General features: G+C 28.1%; 11 protein-coding genes across 11 annotated transcripts; 4 read left to right on the forward strand and 7 right to left on the reverse strand. All coding sequences in view use genetic code 12, as the record gives it.

Annotated features, from left to right (window-relative positions):
• Positions 1-65: 65 nt before the first annotated feature.
• On the reverse strand, positions 66-1,314 carry KGF55_000344 (uncharacterized protein; the record flags this gene model as incomplete). Its single annotated transcript, XM_051758263.1, has 2 exons — positions 66-1,242; positions 1,307-1,314. 2 exons carry the CDS (start codon positions 1,312-1,314, stop codon positions 66-68), a joined length of 1,185 nt encoding a protein of 394 aa, XP_051617082.1.
• A 223-nt stretch (positions 1,315-1,537) lies between these two features.
• On the forward strand, positions 1,538-2,119 carry KGF55_000345 (uncharacterized protein; the record flags this gene model as incomplete). Its single annotated transcript, XM_051758274.1, has 1 exon — positions 1,538-2,119. One exon carries the CDS (start codon positions 1,538-1,540, stop codon positions 2,117-2,119), a length of 582 nt encoding a protein of 193 aa, XP_051617083.1.
• A 679-nt stretch (positions 2,120-2,798) lies between these two features.
• On the reverse strand, positions 2,799-4,109 carry WSC1 (Wsc1p; the record flags this gene model as incomplete). The annotated part of the gene is made up of 1 exon (XM_051758285.1): positions 2,799-4,109. The coding sequence occupies one exon, from the start codon at positions 4,107-4,109 to the stop codon at positions 2,799-2,801; it is 1,311 nt and encodes a 436-aa protein (XP_051617084.1).
• Positions 4,110-7,662: 3,553 nt separating this feature from the next.
• Positions 7,663-8,710, forward strand: ARA1 (D-arabinose 1-dehydrogenase (NAD(P)(+)); the record flags this gene model as incomplete). The annotated part of the gene is made up of 2 exons (XM_051758297.1): positions 7,663-8,013; positions 8,069-8,710. 2 exons carry the CDS (start codon positions 7,663-7,665, stop codon positions 8,708-8,710), a joined length of 993 nt encoding a protein of 330 aa, XP_051617085.1.
• Positions 8,711-8,872: 162 nt separating this feature from the next.
• KGF55_000348 (tRNA dihydrouridine synthase) lies at positions 8,873-10,207 on the reverse strand (the record flags this gene model as incomplete). Its single annotated transcript, XM_051758308.1, has 1 exon — positions 8,873-10,207. One exon carries the CDS (start codon positions 10,205-10,207, stop codon positions 8,873-8,875), a length of 1,335 nt encoding a protein of 444 aa, XP_051617086.1.
• A 530-nt stretch (positions 10,208-10,737) lies between these two features.
• On the reverse strand, positions 10,738-13,359 carry PMS1 (ATP-binding mismatch repair protein; the record flags this gene model as incomplete). Its single annotated transcript, XM_051758319.1, has 1 exon — positions 10,738-13,359. The coding sequence occupies one exon, from the start codon at positions 13,357-13,359 to the stop codon at positions 10,738-10,740; it is 2,622 nt and encodes an 873-aa protein (XP_051617087.1).
• Positions 13,360-13,479: 120 nt separating this feature from the next.
• Positions 13,480-14,214, forward strand: KGF55_000350 (uncharacterized protein; the record flags this gene model as incomplete). Its single annotated transcript, XM_051758330.1, has 1 exon — positions 13,480-14,214. The coding sequence occupies one exon, from the start codon at positions 13,480-13,482 to the stop codon at positions 14,212-14,214; it is 735 nt and encodes a 244-aa protein (XP_051617088.1).
• Positions 14,215-14,259: 45 nt separating this feature from the next.
• Positions 14,260-15,927, reverse strand: KGF55_000351 (Ca(2+)-binding ATP:ADP antiporter; the record flags this gene model as incomplete). Its single annotated transcript, XM_051758341.1, has 1 exon — positions 14,260-15,927. One exon carries the CDS (start codon positions 15,925-15,927, stop codon positions 14,260-14,262), a length of 1,668 nt encoding a protein of 555 aa, XP_051617089.1.
• Positions 15,928-16,664: 737 nt separating this feature from the next.
• Positions 16,665-20,960, reverse strand: POL1 (DNA-directed DNA polymerase alpha catalytic subunit; the record flags this gene model as incomplete). The annotated part of the gene is made up of 1 exon (XM_051758352.1): positions 16,665-20,960. The coding sequence occupies one exon, from the start codon at positions 20,958-20,960 to the stop codon at positions 16,665-16,667; it is 4,296 nt and encodes a 1,431-aa protein (XP_051617090.1).
• A 290-nt stretch (positions 20,961-21,250) lies between these two features.
• On the reverse strand, positions 21,251-22,180 carry KGF55_000353 (uncharacterized protein; the record flags this gene model as incomplete). Its single annotated transcript, XM_051758363.1, has 1 exon — positions 21,251-22,180. The coding sequence occupies one exon, from the start codon at positions 22,178-22,180 to the stop codon at positions 21,251-21,253; it is 930 nt and encodes a 309-aa protein (XP_051617091.1).
• Positions 22,181-22,577: 397 nt separating this feature from the next.
• VAM3 (SNAP receptor) lies at positions 22,578-23,486 on the forward strand (the record flags this gene model as incomplete). Its single annotated transcript, XM_051758374.1, has 1 exon — positions 22,578-23,486. One exon carries the CDS (start codon positions 22,578-22,580, stop codon positions 23,484-23,486), a length of 909 nt encoding a protein of 302 aa, XP_051617092.1.
• Between the last annotated feature and the right edge of the window lie 35 nt (positions 23,487-23,521).

The raw sequence follows: 23,521 nt of genomic DNA on the forward strand, positions 1-23,521 counted from the left end.
GAATTAATCTAATTAATATGTATTATAAATAATAATAATGTAAATAATATAAATTAAAAATCATCTTATCTCATTTCCGTTGGATCATCTTCCAGTTCATCTATATTTTGTCGTGATTGTTGTTGTTGTTGTTGTGGTGGTTGCAGTTGTTGTTGTGATTCATTATTAGTTTCTTCAAAATTCGGACTTTCAACTTGACTTGTAACACTTTGATTCACAATATTACCACCACCATTTGGATTTAAAATTGATTTTTCTAATTGTTTAATTTTATAAAAATCAACAATACTTTTTATTATAATAAACAAACCAAATGAAATTAAACCATAAGCTATATAAGGAGCAGTAGTATAATTATCATCATTACCAGTACTATCATTATTATTATTAGCTCCAGAATCTTGTATAAAAAATCCCAGAGGTGAATAATTATCAATTTTTAAATTTTCATTTTCAAATTTAAAATTTTTATCAATATTTTCAAATTCATTATAATCATTTATAATATATTTCTTGGGGATTTTTTTAGGTGAACCAATATAAATTGGTAAAATATTCCAACCATACATAATAAGATTTATACCAAAACCTAATCTACTACCTTGTTTTGCAGCATGAGAAGTATGTAATAAATAACATAATATAAATCCAATAAATTGAAAAGCTATAGTAACTAATGAATTCCATATGAAATTTGCTATATTTCCTACTGGTAAACCTTGAACAAATACTTCATCTTCATACATTGGAGAAATCATTGTTGATTCCCAATATTCAGGACTTGAATCTTGTGAAGCTTCTTCATAAGTTGGTGGAAATAAATCTCTTTCTTGTTGTTGAATCATTGATAAAGTTTCTGGTTTTGCCATTAAATTTTGGAAAACTCCATCTGTACCTTGTCCAATAAATCTACCTGGTGAATTATGTTGCATTCTACCTGTTTGTATACCATTATTTAATCTTTCATAAGTTTGTTTTATTGGAAATAAATGATTTATAATTCTAATTATTCTTTGTTTTGGAGTTAATCTTGGTGGTGATTGTGATTCTAAATCATTATGGGTTGTTGTATTGTTTGCTGATGTAGAAGAAGAAGAAGTATTCGGACTTGAAAAAGTTGATGATGATAATGTTGGTTCTTGAGTTATTGTAGTATTATTTGAATCAACTTCTTCATCTTGTAGTAGTATATTTGATGATGATTGTGAATTAGATGTAAGGTTAAAATTATCTTCATTCGTACTTACCTTTCGGAAATTGTTAGTATTAAGAACACACTTTGGAATATAACTTATTGTAAACATACCCTTTCATAATTCGTCATTTGTATGAATATTGTATAATATAAATTTAAATAATGATTGTAAAAGTTTAGATCTGGTATCTGATGATTGTATAAATTATTATGAATATGTAATAGATTTAATAACTTCTATGTGTTATTAGTTTCTGATAAATAAAAAATAAAAATAGAATTTAAGAAAAGGGTTGCCAAATTTTGTGCCACCAACTAAAGTCAATTACGGAACACAAAAAAATGGATGACACTAACGACGATAATAATGATCCAACCATTAAAAAACTTACAGATAACATACAAGAAGATGTTATGAACAAATCGAGTAGTGAAACATTATTGAATATTGACGAATTTGAAAACCAACAAGTTCTGCTTGAAAACAAAGATAAAGAAATGGAAGAAAATCATGTATTAAAATTGACAATAATAAACCTTGAAATTAAAAGATTAAAGAAGAAAATGTCAAAAAAGAATTTCAAATTTGGGTTTCATACCAATTTTTTGGTTTTACAATATGCTAATCTTATCAGGGAAAGAGATGAAATTTTAAAAAAAGAATTGGCAACCAATGCTACAACTAACGAAAATACAACTTCAGAAAGAAAAGAACTTGGGAAAATTACTAATACTTCATCTCAAAGTTCAAACCTCAAAAATGAAACCCCTTTCAAATCTGTGATTGTAACTCATGAAGAACTCGTTAAAAGATGGGATAAAATTAAGCAAGAAAAATTGTCCAAAAAAGCTGCAGCTAAAGAAAATACTACTTCAGAAAGAAAAGAACTAGAAGATATTACTAATATATCATCTCAACATTAAGCCGGTATTAATGCTAACCGTTTCAATTCATTTCAATTCTACAAATTATTAATGCTATTATTTCAATTCAATTCATTTCATTACTATATACAAAATTTCTATAGTTTAACTAGATTAAGTAGCAGTCTAATTAATTTTATCTAATTTTGTTGCAGATTTTGATTGTCAATTTTTGAATAGCTCTGAAAACTACAAATCTTCATTATCTTTGAATTCGTAAGAATGATCTACATTTCTATACTCGAGGTGAGTTTTTACAAATGATAACATGAGATTAAAATCTGATATAGGTTTGTATGTGTCCACATAGTTATTTCTTTGTTTTTTTTTTACATCTACTTCATATCTATACTGAATCACAAACTTGTCGTTAGATCTTCTACACTGCTGTAATAAAGACAAAAAATATAGATATAAACATAAATTAATAATATATATTACTTAACAAAAAAACCAATCAAAAACTAAACTAATAAACTTTTTTTTTAAAAAGAATTATGATTATTCAATGGTATAAGAAGGAATTGAAATAAATAAAAAAAGTAAATAAAGAAATTGTTTCTTAAATTTTTTGAAATAACGCCCCAATAATAAATCCTAATAATAACTCCAGAAGAAAAAGTGAAAAAAAAATATCAAACCAAACAAAGTAAATAAAAAGTCAGCCCGATAAATTTATTTATTCAGGATTTGCAACTTGTAAAACTTTTCTTGAATAATCAGCTTCATCAACTAATGAACCTTCACTTAATCTTCTTCTACCCATCATTATTGGATTTAATCTTGGATCAATAAATCCTCCTCCTTGAGTTTTTGATCTACCTAAACCAAATATTGAATTTCTTTTACCTTGTGTTGTTGTTGTTGTTGATGATGAAACTAAATCATCATTTGGATGTTGAAAAGGATTAACCATTGGCATATCTAATGGTGATACTTTATTATTTCCGTTGGTATTTCCATTATTTCTTTTTGAATTTTTTCTTGATGAATTTTTATTATTAAATGATCCACCACTACCACCTAAACCATTATTTAAATTATTATTTTTATCATCATAAAATTCTTCTTCATCATCATAATCATCATCATCATATGAATTTCTTTTACGAATAATGAAAAATGCTAATAATCCAATTAATGCTGCTCCAACTACTCCTCCAACTACACCTCCAATAATTGGAGCTACTGATTTTTTATGATTTTCATTGTTACTGTCGTCACTATTATCACTTGAATCACTTGAATTTGATGTTGAAGATGATTGTGATTGAGTTTCTGAATTTGTTGAAGTTGTTGAAATATGAGTTTCAATTGATGAATCAGTTTGAGTTATTGTTCTATAAATTACTGATCCATCTCCATTACTTGATGTTACTGTACTTGTAACTCTTTCTGGAGTTTGATTAGTTGATTGATTAGGTGTTTCAGTAGTAGTTTCACGATTTGATGTTGATTGTGATGGACTGTTGTTAGGTGATGATGAAGATGTTGATGATTGTGAAGCAGCAGCAGCATTACCACTATTACTACCTGAAGTAGATGAACCAGAATTACTTGCTGATGAAGAAGATTCATTATCATCATTGTTATTAGAATTTGAATTATCATTATTAACTCCAATGAAAACTGAATAAGAATTTGAACCACCACACATTTCTTGTCCATAACCAGTACAAGGAGTATTACAATTTGAATTTGAAATTTTGGAATTTGAATTTGGTAATTTATCTAAACATATACATTCTTCTCCCTTTATAGCAACATACATACTATTTGGACAAGAATTATGAGTACAATAACCTGAAGATTGGAAATTATAATCTCCTTGTGATTGACTATTTGTATTTGATATAGAAGAATAACAACCTGATAATTGAGCTGGTGGATAATATATTGCATTTATAAAATTTAAATTAATTAGTAGTAGTAGTATTAGTGAAAATCTGTATTTGTGATCATTTGACCAAATGTTCGTTATTGAAAACATAGTTTATATTGATTGTTTATATTGATGAAGAGTCTTTATGAAGGAAAGTTGTTAGGTATGTGAGTATGAAGAATGGTTTGGTTGAATGATATTGATTTTAAAGTTAATAAATAGGTGAATAAAATGAATGACAAGTTAGTTGGTTGATTTTTTCTAATCTTTTAGAATTTTGATGTTGATAATAAGTTAAAATAAGTAAGGTTTAAATTTTTTATTAAATTAGATAACTTTCGTCCCTTGGCGAAATAAAAAAATAAAATAAAAATTAAAACTAAAATTAATTAAATGTTAGATAAAAGAATGTTGTTGTAAAACTAAGGATTAAGTGAATGAAATAGTTTTTGCTTCTAACTGATTGTGATGGGTTGATAACTTAAGGCGATTAGTTGTAGTTAGAAACTTGTAGTAGTACCTTATTGAAAACTATTGGTTGTATAAATTTGTTGATGATTTTACCTAATTAATTAAAAAAAAATACTCGAATTTTTGAAATTGAAAAAAAAGAAATAAACAAAAACTTCAAAATGCTACCAAATTGTTTAATAGAAAAAAATACTGGAAGTAACTACCAAGTGCTAATAAACTTTAAAATCTAGTCAGGTCCAATCAAATAGGATTATAATAAGGATTAGAGAGAAGGAATATCTAATTATACGGTTTCAGTTTTCCAGATATAGAAATACTGAATTGGACAAGTGCTGAGACTAGTATTGAAAACAGATACATAGCTATGTTATTCAAGTATCTACATTATTTAAATAAGCCTAGACCAATAATAGATTAAGAGTCTATTGTATATTATTAAATTAAGTACATTACATACTATACATTATATACATTACCTTACTAGATTAATATAATAAATCTAGATTTTATTATTTTAGATCGCGACTTTTTAATTAATAATTTAAATAAATACGCGTAATTTTTCATTTAGTTAAATCTCTCCCCCCTTTCTAAATTTTATTTTAATTACTTAAACGAACAAATGAAATTTATGTATTCATTAATAAATACATAAAACTAATGGTTGAATTCATCATCAAATAGTTTGTAAAAAAATCAACAGGGTAATTGTTACTTTAACTCAATATCATGGATTCTATACAATTATACATTAAGTACAGCTTTAACACAAATTATAGTTTTATTAATAGGCCATTTTTAAAACTTAGCATACTCAAAATATTCAGAGTTAACATGACAGAAGTATAAGAGATTCGTCATTCTAAGGTACTACCAAAGATCATAAAAATTGTCATTGTTCAAAAGAGTGTCTTTTCAAAGTGCAATTGAAAGCTACTTGATAAATTTTATAAAAGGCTAATGAAAAAATGGTTTATGCAAGTAAATCGATAATTTGAATGTTTTTATGGAATCAAGCGATGTCCTGAATTTTTTAAATAAACTTTTTGCAATACTTGAGATAATCCATCTCTGTTCCAGATGAATGCTTTATAATTCCAATATTAAGAAGTTATTCATGTTAGATTTGGGAGATAATGTTGTTGACTTAATTACCAAAGCAGTACCATATCGTTTGTTTTCTAGGAAAAAGCTATTATCTCAAATGTTGAAAGATAAAAATCTCTTATTCATTGTTTTAGCCATTTGTTTGTACAAGTTGTTTTCATCAAGCCAATTGCTGAATAAGCACCTAGACAATCCCATTGGTGGAAACTGTTTGTATAAACAAATGGCTATAAAGCAAGGAATAAATTTCATGTATAACCAGTCTTTATCAGTATAATCAATAAAAGCTTTAAATGAAAATGATTCAATTACTAAAAGTTTTTGTTGAATATACTGGTAAAGACTGGTTATACAAAACTAAATTAGTTGAATTCGTCCCTGACAAGCCTCCCAACTAATCCACTAATTTATCACCATTTCAAGTAAATGTAGGAAACAACTTAAAACCACGACAATATTGATTCTGAGTGTTTGCCAATACAAATGTTGAAAGATAAAAATCTCTTATTCATTGTTTTAGCCATTTGTTTGTACAAGTTGTTTTCATCAAGCCAATTGCTGAATAAGCACCTAGACAATCCCATTGGTGGAAACTGTTTGTATAAACAAATGGCTATAAAGCAAGGAATAAATTTCATGTATAACCAGTCTTTATCAGTATAATCAATAAAAGCTTTAAATGAAAATGATTCAATTACTAAAAGTTTTTGTTGAATATACTGGTAAAGACTGGTTATACAAAACTAAATTAGTTGAATTCGTCCCTGACAAGCCTCCCAACTAATCCACTAATTTATCACCATTTCAAGTAAATGTAGGAAACAACTTAAAACCACGACAATATTGATTCTGAGTGTTTGCCAATACACCAACTGATCCAGTACTTAATTCAGCTAAAGATATCATGAAATTTAAGAATTTTTTATATTCCCATAATCGATTGATCAATCATGATTCATACAAAGCACAAGTAGCAGAAGAAAAGCAATATAATAAGCATTTTGAAGTAAGAGGAAGTACTTAATCAGGGATTCTAAAATGGATTATCATCAAAAACTTTGCAGACATAGTATAGACCAAAACTACACGGATCAAATCTATTATGGTGAGTGTTATGATGGCAAAGGTTTTGATGAAAATCAGTTTTAAAGATAATTAAATGGTCAAATCTAAATTTTGGTTCTCATTATTTTAGCAAAGTGTTTGAAGGAAACCAAAATAATATGCTTTATAGTTTATCACTATTAAAGTTAACCTCAATCTAAGAGTGACTACAACTTTCTTTTAGGGAAAGAAATATGTTATCATTTATTTGTATAAATGAATTCAATAATGCTTGAAAGTTACAAGAATGGTCAAAAAAATAAAAAAAAAAATGAATAAAGTGTTAAGTTCCTTACTCATAAAGAATTGAGAGCTTATTTTAACTCATATTGTTTGAACTACAAACTAAAAGTTTATTAAAAATAGTTCCAATCATTTAGAAAGAGTTAACCCGGATTATACAAAAGGGACTATGCATTTCAAGTTATATGTGGCGGTACAATACAAGAGGAAAGCCAAAGAAATGGGAAAAAGTAGTCAATGATAAAAAGATACGTAAGCATGCCCTAACTAAGACCCGATTTTAAATTTATAAGAAAATAGCAACGAAATAAGCAAACTTTGTTGAACTAAAATTGTGTTTAAACTGTGGTAACCATTATAAGTATTACAAAATATTTAAAATTCAGTTTTATACAGTCTAGTCAATGAATGATCTTATATATTGTATAATTCTACTTGTAATATGATCATTAAATCTGAGACAATTTGCGATTTCTTTAATATTGCTTTCATACGGATTTCGTAGTAAGTAAAAATGCGGCTTGTTTACTGCAAAGACTGAATTATAATAAATTTAAGTAAACATACATTTTTGAAAATAATAATGAATCTAAATTATATATCAATGTTTGCTGCTTCATTAAACAACTCCGAATTGAACAATATATAAAGACTCAAAGTGATCCCTTCTTTCAACAATTACTATCAACAACTTTTTTTATAAATTAAACCAAATCAAACAAAAACAAACAAAATGCCAGAAGTTACTAAAGCAACAGATGTTTATTTTACATTAAATAATGGTAAAAAAATTCCAGCATTAGGATTAGGAACTGTACCATCAGGAGATCCATCAGGAGTAAAAGATCAAGTTAAAACAGCAGTAAAAGCTGGGTTTAGATTAATTGATACTGCTTGGTATTATGGAACTGAAAAATATGTTGGTGAAGCTTTAAAAGAATTATTTGAAGAAGGAGTAGTTAAAAGAGAAGATATTTTTATAACAACAAAAGTTTGGCCATCATTTTATCATAATCCTGAAAAATCTTTAAATCAATCTTTAGAAACTTTAGGATTAGATTATGTCGATTTATTTTTACAACATGTATGTATTATTATAACATTGTTTTTAAAAATTATTAGATTACTAACCAATTTAGTGGCCAATTGCTCTTAGTGGGGATGAAAATGGTAAACCACCAGGTCCAAAAGATGAAAATGGAAATTTAAAATATGATGATGATCCAGTAAATGGTACAAAATTTATTGAAGTTTATAAAAATTTAGAAAAAATTTTAGAAACCACCAATAAAACAAAATCAATTGGAATTTCAAATTATTCATTAGATAGATTAAAAAAATTATTACCAGAAATTAAAATTACACCAGTTGTAAATCAAATTGAATTTCATCCTCAATTAAGTCAACAAAAAGATTTAATTGAATTTAGTGAAAAAAATAATATAAGAATTGAATGTTATTCAGGTTATGGAGGTACAGGAGCTCCTTTATTAAAATTACCACTCGTTAAAGATTTAGCTTCAAAATATAATGTAACAGAAAATGAAATTATAAATGCTTATGATATTTTAGAAGGTAGAATTATAATACCAAGATCTTCAAATTTAGAAAGAATTAAAAATATTACAAAATTACCTCAATTAACAAAAGATGAATTAAAACAATTAGATCAATTAGGTGAAAAAGATCCAAAAAGATATGTTAATGATCCTTGGGGTTATGGTATTGGTTTCAAAGGTTGGGAAGGTGATAAATTAAGTGAACCATTTGAAAAAAAATAATTGAGTTAGTCTAGATAGTGATTAAATACAATTTTTCAGCTACCAATTTTCGTTTCAAAAATATGTAGTATCGACTTGTTTTCTACATTAATAGTATCTCTAGACCTCAAGTGAAAACATGCTCATTTCTATAACTTTATATACGTATGTAAACTGATTCTCTCAAATCGGTATAGCTTGTTTCTTACTAACTACATTATCATTACTATCATCTTCTAATTCTCTTTTTAATTTTTTTTGTTTTGCTTCATCAGAAGTCACAACTAAATCATTTTCACCAGCAATTTTTAATAATCTTGTATTTTGTTTTTCACCATCAACTTTTCTAAAATATGGTTGACATCTCCAATAAGGTATTATTTTATATGATCCACCCCATTCTTCAATTTTATTATTATCTTCTATTATATCAATTTCTTTAATATTTGGATTTTCATAAATTTTATTTATTATTTCTTCAACTTGTATTACAATTTTTTCCCAATCATCATATGATGAATGTACACTTGTTTGACCTATAATTGGTCTTAATTCTTTATGAATATTTAAAAATTCATGCATTATTTTGAAAAAATGAGCTTTCATTGAATGTCTTGATGCTAAAGTATCTATACTTTTAACAATTTCAAAATATTCTCTAAGCAATTTATCAACTCTTGGAAATTGTTTATTTATATCATTATTTTTTGTCCAAAATACTCCCGGGTTATATAAATTTCCTTCTGCTGACATAACTGCATCACATAAAGTTTCATTCATACATCGTTTTAAATCAATTGGATATAATATATTACCATTTGCAAAAAATACTTGATCTTTAGGTAAATTATCTCTTAAATATTTTAAAATTTTCCAATTTGCTAAACCAGTTTGTTGACCTTTCATATCTCTTGTTCTACCATGAATAGTTATAAATTGTGCACCTGCTTTTAATACCATTTTTGCATATTCCAAAGATTTTTCCCAATCATCATAAATTCTAATTTTTGCAGTAACTGGAATTTTTAAATTATCATGTAAATTTTTAATTAATTTATAAATTAAATCCCAATCATCCATTAAAAAAGCACCATATTTCCCCTTTTTGGCAATACCTTGAGGACATCCTAAATTTAAATCAATAGCATCACAATTATTTTCAATAATTTTAGAAGCTTGTAATAAATAATCAGGATCATTTGCACAAAATTGTACAATTAATGGTCTATCATTTTCAAAATTTCCATCCTTTGTAAAATCCCACATATTTTGTCTATATTTTTCACTTGTTACAAATAATTTTGCATGAAACATTGGTGTATAACATAATTCTGCTCCATATCTTCTTGATAATATTCTCCATGCTAATTCTGATTGATCTACCATTGGTGCTACTATGGTTTTTGGTTGTCCTATTGAATTATAAAATTCACGTCCTTGTAATTTTTTTGATTGAGGTAGTATCTCTGATGATGATTGTGATGGTGATGGTATTGATGATGATGGAGGTACTGTCATTGTTTTCTCGAATGAATTATATGATGTTTGTCTAGTTGATATAGTTGGTTTTGAAATATGCTTGAGACTGATTTGTGTGACAGGTCGTTTAAAGAGCATATAACTCTTGAATCTTGGTATATGTTATTTTGTTAGAATATTTTTATCTTATCGTAATCGTAATGGGGTTTTACAAGAAAAAAAAAAATTTTGAAACAGTTCTGTTATTTCTTTTTATTATTCTGTATTGATATTATTGATGCAAAAAATGTCCTTTCATTTAGTTTTAAATATATCATTTACTAGAAATTGATAGTCGAAATTAATTCGCAGATTCAAAGGCTAAGCCTAACCTTTGATTCTGTTGGCTCGAAGTATACAGCAATCTCAAACCTTCGTCTGATTTGTTCGAATCGATCTTCTTACATGAGTGGAAAAATGTCTACGATTGATATTTTAATCTTGTCTTCGTCGATGTAAGAACCAATGGCATTACTTAAAAGTCAAGAGAAGTAGATAGACTTAAAGTTGTATATTAACTATTTAATTCTTTAAATACAGTAATCCGTATACTTACTCAGCCAATTATTAGATTCTATTAAATGTCTCATAGTAGGTCTACCATGAGGACAATTCCAAGGTTTATCTAATTTACTCAAATTTCCAATGATTTCTTTCATTTTATCTCTTCTTAATGATGATCCAATCATTATACTACTTCTGCAGGCTTTCATTGCTAAAATTTTTCTAATTTTAGAACATTTTATATTTTTATTACTTGGTTGTTCATTAATTAAAGTAATTAATTCATAAAAATCATTTATATCAAACATTATATTTTTATAAACTGGTAATGAGATTAATGAAATTTTTGATCCTGGTTTTAAATCATTATTAATTTTAATTTTAAATCCATTATTTAAAAATATAAATTCATGATCTTGTACTAACATTTCATCAATTATATTTAATTCTAAAATTTGTGGTTTAATTAATGGTTGAAAATTTATAGAATAATTTTGAATTAATTTTTCAAAATTATATTTTTCATCTGATGCATGTTGATCAATTATAAATAAATTTGAATTATAACTTACTAATATAAAACCTAAATTAAATTGTCCAATAAGTTTCATTTGTAAAAAATCAGATTTTGATATATGATAAATTTCTTTATCTTCAAGATTTTTATTTACACTTGTTTCTTGTGAATTTTCAAATGTTTGATCATATTGTTTTATAGTTGTTAAATTTGATAAGATATTTTCAGATGATTCAATAATTTTTTTACTAAACAAATTAATATCACGTTTAAATCTTTTTGTAGGTCTTTCTTCAAATTCTTCATCATCAATTATCATTTTTATTGGTTCATCTTCCATTGTTTCTATAACTGGGAAAAAGTTCACTCCATGCTGATCTTTTATGTTATTTGATTCTAGAATATCTTCTTCCTCATCATATTTAAAAGATGATATTGATTGTGATTTGATAAAAGGTTCATCTTCTGTGTTGTCAGTATTGTAAATATTCGATTGAGTGGAGCCATTCTGATTTATAGGATCTGAAAAGTCTTGTGTTTGTGGCAGTGAAGATTCATTTTCAATATAGGAATTTTCAACTACTTCATCTTCGATTGGTTGTGTTGATTTATTCATGTCTTCAATAATGTTTGTTTCAACTTTTCCTGAATTATCGATTGTTTTGAAGTCACCTGAATTTTCGTGTTCATCAACTTCTACCTCGTCGTCCTCGTCGTCCTCTACAAATAATGTTTTATTCTTTTCTGTTTCAGTAGTTTCATCCTTTTGAGACAATTCTGTTTCCTCCGCATTTTGATCGTCTGATACTTTCGGTTCTTTCTCTTCCATTTCATTAACAATCTCCCTATCTTTCATTCCAGCATTACTCTCGGAATCGTCTTCTTCTATCAAAGTTTGAGAACCAACTAGATCCTCCTCATTTTTGATAGTTAAATCCTTCTGTATATATTTCGATAGGCTACTTTGTAGTTTTTCCGTCAATCTTTCTTCCTCTTTCTCTTCTTCTTTACTCTCTTCCCCTTCTTCATCTCCATCGATTATTTTCAAACTCTCAGAAACCAGACTTCTAGTACTTTTAGGTATAATTACGTTATCTCGTGTATCATAAAATTCAACCAATTTTTCTCTTATCAATTCCAATACCTGATCTTCTCTATGAATTAAGATATTTGTTTTATCTGGTATTAAATTAACATCAATCAATTCAGGGTTGATATCTATATTTATAACATATACTGGGAATTGAACATGATTGAAAGACTTATAAACCTCATTTATTAACATGGATAATTTTTTAAAATTAATAGGTCTCTTGTTTATGTATAAAAATTGTCTATCAGGTGTCGATCTTCCAAGACCAAAAGAATAAGATGAAATATGTCCACTTAAAGTCATATCTTCATTAATTTTCAAATCTAGATCAAGTAAATTTGTATTTCCATTACTTCCAAAAATTGATATTAATGTTTCAGTAATTGTGTTATTTTCACCACCTTTGGAAGATAAAACAAGTTGCTTTTTTCCATTATTATTATTTGTAACTTCAAATTTGATATTTGGATAGATAATTAAATAGTTTATTATAAAATTTATAGTCTTATGAAATTCTCTTTTTGAAGTTTTCACAAAATTCTTCCATCTAACTGGTAAACACTTGAATAATTCTTCAACTGTTATCGACGTTCCTGATTTGTTACTCATTCCACCAATTTTAGAAGTTTCTTTTATTAATTGGCCAAGTTGATCATAATTTAATGTATAATTTTTAGGATATGTCTCTAATGTTTGAGTAGTGATTGTGACTTTATTAGATAATGCACATATTGAATTTAATGCTTCACCTCTAAACCCCAAAGTAGTTAAAGTTGATAAATCTTCAAATTCATTAATCTTTGAAGTATGACTTCTCAAACAAACAGTAGCAAAATCTTCTTTATTTATACCTTTCCCATTATCCAGTACTCCGATTAGATCAACTCCATAATTAATGAAATTTATAACTATTCGTGTTGCATTAGCGTCAATTGCATTTTCAATTAATTCCTTGACTATCGACCTTAGATCTATAATTACTTGACCAGAAGTGATCTTAGATATATCTTTAGCGCTGATAGTTTGAATTGTAGTCATATATTCAGGGTATATTTCATTACTGTTTTACAAAGATGAAACGCGTTTCAAAAATTGTTTTTTAATTTAATGGGGTAATTCGATAAGCTATTTAAGAATGAAATCACTAATTGACAAGCTATGAAAACAAATCAAGATGATACGACTAATATTCCTTTGACAATCAACAACTTTTTACTCGTATTTAAAGAATTTTTAATTGTTTGGTTTAATCAGATATTATTTTACAATAAAATTTATGATCCATTAATATTTGATGAATACAAAGCATTTGAATTGATCATAAAAAAAAATAGACATCCACATTTAGAAAAATATATTGACAATCTACTTATAAACATTATAAACAATCTTATAATTTCAAAGAAGCAAACAAATGGTTTGAATAAGATTTCATGTTTAATATATAATACGAAAAGTAATAAGGTGATCAAAAGTTATTCAATAAAATTTGCTCAATTCTTAATTAATTTGGACAAGACTATTAATGAGCTAAAGGAACCAACAACGGAAGTTGAAGATACATCAGCAAAACTTGACATCCCGGATTTAACGTGGATTGAAATATACACTCAATTTCAAACAGTATTATTCAAGTTTATTCAAGAATTGAAAAAGGAAACATTAACTGATGATATTCAATATGAAGTCGGAATGTCAATGCAATCAACAATGCCTGATAATGATTTGTTTTTCAAAATTACTGTTGACTTAGATGAATCAATTTATGCATCAACTGAAAATTGGATTCGACTTGGTCAAAATGAAATGGTAAATTCAGAGTTTACAAAACCTTTGGCTCAATTAGATTTGGATGTGATTAATTTTGATTTAGTAAATGAATATTACGAATAATAAATGAATAAATAATTGTTTGTTCTCATCTATATACTGTATTGGCTAAACTACATTTTGTAATCCCATTATGTTTACCATTTTGTCATAAACAAAATATGAAATTGAAACAGCTGGTGCAACTTTTGCCAAATTTGGAACTAAACCTTTGAATAAACCAGGATAACCTTCTCTTGCAATTGTTTTTTTCAAAACATCAAAAAATCCATTATAAGTATAAGGATGAGCATAAGTACCTTGAGCTTGTAATCTTGTTCTAATTAAATTAATCGGGTAAACTACTGTAGCACCAAATGAACCTGAAAAGGCTCCTAAGGTTAGTATTATTGAATTCGGTAATTTGACCTCATCTTCTGGTAATTTCGATTTTTTGGCTTCTCTCTTGATCAACCATGTTTTGATAGTGGAGAAAGTACCTAAGTCTAATGCCGCATATGGGAAGATACCACTTACACCAGCAAACCAACCTCTATAAAAAACCTTTAATCCACCTTCTCTGAATAGATCTTTAGCCGTCTGTATTAATAAAGCATTCCCTTTCAAGGAACTATCTAGATTTGAACATTGAAGTCTAAATTTTAAAGTATCAATAGGGTACACGGCCATTTGTGAAACAACACCTCCAATCCCACCTGAAAAATATGTTGATAATTTGGATATATTTGCAACATCATCTTTACCTTCTATTCTTGCAAAAAATCTTTTAGCAGCTTCAAATGATCCAAATTTTATTGCTGATTCAGGAAAGACTTTAGCAACATTCAAACCATTACCAACGTAGAATGCTTTGAGTCCTCCCTGTAACCATAAAGTTCTAGCAGCTTGAACTATTGGAGATCTAATTGTTTTCTCTTTCAATGTTGTCCCTGTTCCTTGTGACAAGATGTGTTCCGCTTCAGCATGTGCTAGTTTGGCACGCAATTTATCAATGACTGATTTCTCAGCACCTGATGCAATTTGCCTTGCAATCTCTTGTTTTGAGTGTAAAATTGTTGATGATAAATCGGTTCTTGCAATTAAAAATACTTTTATTCTATCAAATGGTGCAGTACAAGTTCTTGAAACAACACCAGCCATACCACCAGCTATAAAAAACCCAAATCCATTAAGAAATTGATTTATTAAAGTAACATCACCATCCGAACTGACATCGAAATTTTCAACAATAAATTCAAAAGCTGTTCTGATTCTGGATCCATGTAATCTTGGCATTAAAATTAAAAATTCTCTGAATTCATCATATGTGATATACCCGTCATTTTTGTAATCGATTTGTTTAAACAACAAATCAACATTGACTTTACTAGCATTATTCAAATTTAAATGATGTTTTAAATATTTTACAAAATCAGCTTTGTTTAGTTTCCCATCATTATCTTCGTCAATTTTATTAAACCCTTTCAAAATTTGATCATCAGTTGTGCTTAAATATCGTTTGAAGTCGTTAAAATCTATTACTTTATCACTATTTGAATCAAATGAATTAAAAACTTTTCGTAGTAACACAGGATTTTCACTTATTGGATGATTTAATTTTTTCATTGCTTTTGTAAAATCTTTAAAAGTTATATGACCTGTCGATTCAATATCTAATCTCTTGAATAAAGCTTCATAATCATTCGGCTTTGCAGGAATTATTAAATTATTGGGATCATCTTTTTCTTGTGAATCATTTGAAATGTAAGATGATTCAGATGTGATATGTAGGGGCATTTTTAACGATTGTATTAGTTACCTTTCTCTTATTTGGTTTTAATGTTGATTATTTATATGATTTGAATGTTTCGGCTAACTTTTATTATATTTTTCATGCAATTGTAAGCTTTTTGACTTCGAGTAGTTTTGTTTAATAGTACAGGAGTTGTCAAATGAAAGTACTCTGTTCGTTTTTGTATGAATATGATTTGAATTGAATAATTTAAATTACTTTGAATGTGGCCAAACCATGAAGAAGCCTCCCTTTTTCAGTAATTATCAAGGTGTTAGATGTTTGCAATTCCAATGTTTATGGAAATTGGGGAAAAGAATATATTGTGGTGAATTTGTGTCATTGAACTATTTGGAAAGAGAATTTTTTTACATAGAAAAATCATAAAACCAGCAGACAACATGAGTGATAAGACTAATTTTATATCAGATTTGCATCATCTTATTGCAATTGATTGGACATAGAGAACTTATCTCAACCATTGGCACCCATAAGATTCAAACAAGCATTGTAAGAATTTCGTAAAATTCGTTTTGTTTCAATTACGTATTGTCAATTCTAATTTTTTTAACACCGGAGTAGCATTTTGTTATAAATCCGATATTGCCTAACCAAATCAAATACAAAAAGTAAAAAATACAAGTACAAGTAAAACTGGTAATCTTGGCTCAAAAGCAAAGGAGATAAGTTGAAGTTTTGAATTAAATTACATTTGCAATTGATTTATAAATACTATACCCTGTTATACACTCATGAAGTCAAAAATTGAACTCATATTGACATACCTACGACCACATTCATTTAAATACTTATTTATTACTTCTTGACAATACCCAAACATATCTTTGTTTTGTTCAGCCAACGCATTAACTTGACCAGAAGCTAATTTTGATAATTCATCATTTTCTGTTTCTAAAGCATCTTTTATTGGTCTTAACTTTCCATTTTTAGTTTTCTCAACATCAAATATTGAATTGAAATAAAGCAATTGATTGTATAATGCTTTATCTGAATAACGGTATCTCATTATACCTTTACAATCTACTGCTTTGCCCGATGTACCAATACATTTTTTACCATATACTGAAATTTGTCTCGTAGTTACACCACAAGCGTTATCATCACAAGTTAACCATCCTGAATAATATAAAGCAATATGTTTTCTTATTGCCAATTCCAACTGTGATGTTAATTTCAAAATTGGAAAAACATATTCACATTTACTACATTTAATACCATTGAATGACACTGTATAATCTTTTGATGCCTGAATACCTCCAAATCTAAAATTATGACCACATTTACACCTTAATACTAAATAACTGGATTGTCTAAACCTTTCAGAATCAGATATACTAGATTCTATTGGCAAAATTTCTCCATTCAAACTTTCACCGTTTTTAACTCTTAAAATATATCTTTTACTGTCAATACCTAATGAAGTTGCAACTTTCATCATATCAATTGATTCAATTCTTTCTAACAATCTTTCAACTGGTGCAAATATTTGTTTTTCTAAATAATAAGACGGATCTGCTTTCAAGTTTAAATCTTTTTGATACATTTCTTGTATAGCCCTTGCTCTTTCTGCAACTGTTGATTTGTCATCATCATCTGTTGGTGATGTAATAACATAAGTTATAACACTGCCAGCTTTTATAACTTTTCCTTGTTGTTTTAATCTTAATGCTACTTGAACTTGTGGCATTGATTTACCATTCGGATAACTAGATGGATCTTTTGATAATTTCGTATTTATTTTGAATTTGTCAATTGCAATTTCATTTGATTTGATCTTATCCCTCATCTCTTCCAAATATGTATATATTTCTAGTAAAGCTTCTTCTGGATCAGAATCAGATAATATTTTCATTAATACAAATGTTGATATATCTTTTGAAAGTTGACAATATTCTCTTCTTCTCATATCTAAACCTTTAACTTCTAATGTTGAAATTTCTTCATTTGATTTATTCACAGATACATTCATAGCTGCATATTTCTTTTTAGCATGAAGCAACAATCTTTTAAATACATTATCAATATCAATTTCTAATAATTTATACCTTTCGTTAACTTGAGTTTTAAATTCTTCACCAATTTTAATAGCATCTTTTAAATTATTTGCACCTGTATCAATCATAACAGAATCAGTATCACCATAAACAACTCTTAAACTTGATGATTCAGCAAGCTGTCTGGTATCCATCAAAATTTCTCTTCCTTTATTCGTGACCAACATCGCCAAAGGTTTTGCATAAAATCTGGAATTAACATAACCTAAACAACCATACATAGAATTTGCAGTTAATTTCAAAGCCTGTTGTTTAATATCAAATTGAGCTTTTTCAAATGGAGTATTTTTTGGATCCTTTAATAATTTTTTAACCTCACGACGACGAGAGACCAAAGTATTTAATAATCTTGGTAAAACACCAGCATCTAAATCGTTTTCTGGTAACAGCGGCATATCTTTATCTTCGTCATGAGTCCTATTGAATTGATCCCTGTTGATTGTTGTAAAACAAATATTATATTCTTGAATGATACTTGGATATAATGAGTTGAAATCCATAACCAACACATAATTTTTATGTAATCCTTTTTCCGGTTCAAAAACTAATCCACCTTGATATTTAGGTTTTTTATTTGATGTAGCGGTTTGAGCATCTTCTTCAGCATTTTCAAATTTGGCTTGTTGTTGGTAAGTTGTATTTTTATGAATATCATCTGCTTTATCTGGTATAATATAATTATTTTTCTTAAATTCGTGTAATAAAATGAATTCGTTTCTACCAGCTCTTGTACCACTCAATGTATGAGACCAAGCATTTCCCGCAATGTTTGTTAACTGTTTAGACAATGAAAGAATTTGTATAGCAAACGCAATTTCACCAGTAATTCTGCAATTGAATTCATTTTCTTTCAAAGCAAGATATAATAATGTAGCATCTTCTGAATATTTAGAATTTTGAAAATTGATATCTAGTGAAGAATGAGATTTGTGACAAACCACATCATACATTTCTGGTAAATCCCATGATTGACATTTCATGGTCAAAGATTGACCCATTTCATTTCCAATATCACATAACAATCTACCTCTAAATACTTCTCGAATCAATAAGTTATTATTAAAACCTTTCTTGCTATTATTTATTAAATGAGGCCATTGCTTTCTATTTCTTCTCCCTAATGCTGACCAAGTCATCACTTGATTATCATGCATTCTATGAACTAAAACATCCAAAGATATATTTTCCAATCTATGACCAATAAAAATATCAGGGTCCAAAGTTTTAATTTTAGCAGCTAAAGCATTTAATAATACTTTTTCATTGGGACACAATTTTAATTGAAAATTATCTTTCTGTGCTAATTGATTTAATCCAGGTGGGAATGAAACAGATCCAACTGGTCTCGCTAAAGTCAAAACATCATTTGGTTGTAGATCCTCGCGGATTGGTGCATCTTGTGGTAAATCATAATAGGTTAGCAACGAAACAGAAACAACTTCTTGCTTATTGTGTTTTGGGTTCATCACTGTTTGTATTGAAATTGAGGTACATGTTAAATTAGGAGCTGGTGGAGTGTTTTTTGAAATAACAGAAACTTTTAAAGGCAGACTTATAGCAACTTCAACTTGACAATGAGTAGAATTTCTAATAGCATTAAAATCTCCACCTTGAATTTCTAACCAACAAGGACCCATTATTCGTCTTTGGGTCACAAATTCCTCAAACATGTTTGTATTACTTCCAAATATATGACAAAAAGTTGAACCTTCCGTATCAGCTGGTAATATTTGTTTATTTGTGATACTATTAAATGGCAATAAAACTTTCAAATATTCAGTTTCCTTAGGTATATCAGCCAATTCAAAAGCGTATTTTTTAGTTTCAGGTTTAGCTTTCAATAAGTCTAACTTGTAATTTTCCATAAATATTGGAGTAATTTCTTCTCTTACATCTTCCGCAGTATTGCCTTCTTTTGGTAAAATGAATAATTCCCTACAAACACCATTAACTTGAACTACTCCTGAAGCTAAAGTACCATCTTTTGTTTGGATTTTACCAAATAATAATAATGAACTTTCAAGTTCTGCATAATCCATCCAAAACATTTTAAACAGTCCTGTATCATCACTTATTTTTTCTTGTTCAATTTTATCAGTATGATTAGCAAATTTTGCATATGTTGGTTTAAATGGAGATGAATTGATAGCTTTAACAGATGTAATTGTTTTAGAATCCAAGTCCCTTTTGACAGCAGTAGCTCTAGGTCTTTTTGCAAAAATGACATCGTCTTCAGAATCACTTGATTCCAATTTATCTTCCACTTGCTCTATCTCTGGGGTTAATTTCTCTTGCTTTGTTTCATTCGTGATCAATGTTGGTTCTACTTCTGTTGTTGTGCGTATTGGTGAAGAAGGTTGATCAATATCATCAAAGTCCATTGTATAATCTGATGAGGCATTGAAAGTATCAAATTTTGGTGTTTTTTTCTCTTTCTTAACTGTAGCAAATGTAAAAGCAGTGCCAATTTTTTTCTTCTTAGACTCTGATGGTGTTTGTTTTGAAAAAGTTTTAGTCTTTTTAGATTTATTGTCTTCAAAACCATCAAGAATGTCATCAATACTTGTATCAACTTTCTTTTTATTTTCAATGCCAGATGAAGCTTTGAAAAAGTTATTAATTGGAGCAGTTTTAGCTATTTTTGCTGGTTTTGAATCTTTAGATTTCTTCTTTCTTTTCTTATTTGTTTCAACCTCCTCTTCATCTGAATAATAATTTGGTCTTGACGCATCATCCCATTCATCTGCTCCGTTATCCACATATCCTTCTCCATTATCATCCACGACAAAGTCATCCTCTACCAATTGTTTCCTTTTTTCTTCTCTGAATGTTTCATCATCAACTTCATCATAAATTTTATTGAAACTTGAGTCTTCATCCGAATCTAAACCAACATTTCTTCCTGTTCTTCTTGCTTCCTTTAAAGCCTTTAGCTTTTCTTGTCTGGCTGCTCTTGACAGCATACTATTTGATGGTGGTTTGATATGATAATGTAATGACTAATACTATAACACTACTAACAAATTGATTGAAAATAATGAAATAAAGTAGACTTACAAGACGTGTCTAAATGTTTTTCTTTTTTTTTTGTGGTGCGTTATCTTAGACGCGTTCAGTTGATTTTGTGTTTGGCTGCAAAAAAAATTAAGAGAGACGCAAATTGAGATAAATATTCAATTGAACTGTTACTATTAATAATATAAATTACTCTTTGCCGATTGAAGTATACTATCAAACAATTAATTGATCTCATTTAAGGATCAAACAATTTTTGAGGAATTAAACCCTTTTTGACCTTATCCATCACAACTTTAGCGAAATCCTTTACCGTTTGAGGATTACCTAATAAATCTTTAAATACAGATGTAAGTAAACCAGATTCTTTCAAAGCATTTATTAAATCAACAATATTCAAAGCATGCAATTGTAAAATTGAAACAACAAAATGTGCATTTGCAGATACTAATTGAGGTGATGTTAAAATATGTTGGACTACAGCTATAGCTAAACCAGATTCTCTTAATGACAAAAACAATTGATCTAATAAATAACTTTCTCTTTTACTTAATGTTATAAGATCCTTTGTTGGTGAAGTTTCTTGTTCAATGTCTATGTTATTTTGAAGTAAAGCAGTCTTTTCTTCTCTTTTATTAAACAAATTCACTTTGAGACCACCTTGTTTTATAACTTCTTTTGTAATTGAAATTAATCCAGGTAAGATATCTGGATCATTTAAGCTTAATGTCAAAGTTTCTATCACTAATCCAGATTTTCTTAATGCAATCAACAAATTAGTCAAATTTATCAATCTTAATCTGATAACCCAAATTGTGGTATTTATCGTAAGGTCTAGTAACTCTGGTTTTAATAAAACATAATCTATAACAGTGATTGCAATACCAGAATTATCTATCATTGTCAAAATTTTATCCAACAACGGCCAATCCGATCTAGTACTTAAGTCCTCTGATCTTGGTTTTGATCTTGCACTAGTTATAAATCCTGTGCCATGTTGATGAGCATTAAAGTCTTGCAAAGCAATCAATATATCTTCCACCTGGTCTGCATTAAAATTTCCTGGACCTTGAGCTAATTCAATTGTATCATTGTAAGGAGTTGTAGGTGAGCTGAGCACACACGTAAGTGATGCAAGTATTAACAATATATTTGATCTTAGATGCATTTAATTTTAAACAATAATCATATAAGAGACATCATTTCAGCAGTTTTACCCATATTTATATTGACTTTTTGAGATCTCGATCTGAGATCAGATATCATAAAGAATGTTCAAGCCATGCATAAAGTTGAAATGAAAGAAAAAAATTTCATCAAAATGAGGTAAGTATAATCTAACAAGACGTACATGAATAAGCATTTTCAAATATGAAATCAAACTTCATCCAAGAGAATTGGCATTTCATATTTTATTCTTTCCATTAACGAAGAAGAATACTTGTTTCAAAATAAACAAAATTTCTCGTCTGTATCAAAATTAAAGGCAATTCCAATCACAAATTAAAAACCTACGAGCTAAATATTACTATTTCACTTTCTAATACAAATTCATCCGTACATTAATGTCATTCGCTAATATAGATCTTGAAGCTCAAAAACAGCCGCTACTAAAAAATTCATCTGATGTAAGTTACACTTCAGTCGACAATGATGTTAATATACTAGATAATATTATAGACAAAACGTCACGACAGTTACAATCATTTAACTCACTAATTTCTCAATTTGATCAACAAAGAAGACAATTGGGTTCAAAAAGAGATACTTTACAATTGAGAACAAATGTTGATAAGTTGGTAACCAATATAGAGGAGCTACATAAAGCCATACAACATTTAATTACCAATCTATCAAATCTAATAAATAAATCAGTTGATGATAAAAACAACGAATACGATGAGAATAAATTGCAAGTAACGAACAAACAAGTGGTTATAAAAGAGAGATTAGTTGGAGAGTTTAATGAGTTGGACAAAAAATTCAAAAAATTGATAAAAATTTATAATGAAAAGAAGAAAATAACTCCTATAAACACGAAATTTCAGTCTATAAGCAAACAGCAAGATCATGACCCTGAATCCCGTCACCAACAACTGCAATTACAACTAACGCAAGAGCGGGAACAGGAACAAGAACAGGAACAGATGGATCCATCATTGGTCGAGCAAACTGAGTTGCAGTATCATCTACAGCTTACGGAGGAAAGAAATAGAGAGATTGAACAAGTTCATGAAAGTGTAATGGAGGTGAATACAATCTTTAAAGATTTAAATCAATTGGTGCATCAGCAAGGGGAGCAATTAAATACCGTAGAAGACAATATTTTGCAATTACATGGTAATACTCAACAAGCGTCAACTGAATTAACCAAAGCAAATGAATATCAAAAGAAAAAAGGTAAATGGACATGTATTTTATTAGTTGCTTTGACTATATTAGCTTTAATAGTAGTATTGATAGTTATAAGTTAAATATGGAAAAAGTATTTCAAAAATCTCAGCTAATT

This window comes from Candida pseudojiufengensis, assembly GCF_024610245.1.
Source record: "Candida pseudojiufengensis strain CBS 10847 chromosome Unknown scaffold6, whole genome shotgun sequence".
In the NCBI taxonomy this organism is placed as follows: domain Eukaryota; kingdom Fungi; phylum Ascomycota; class Pichiomycetes; order Serinales; family Debaryomycetaceae; genus Lodderomyces; species Lodderomyces pseudojiufengensis.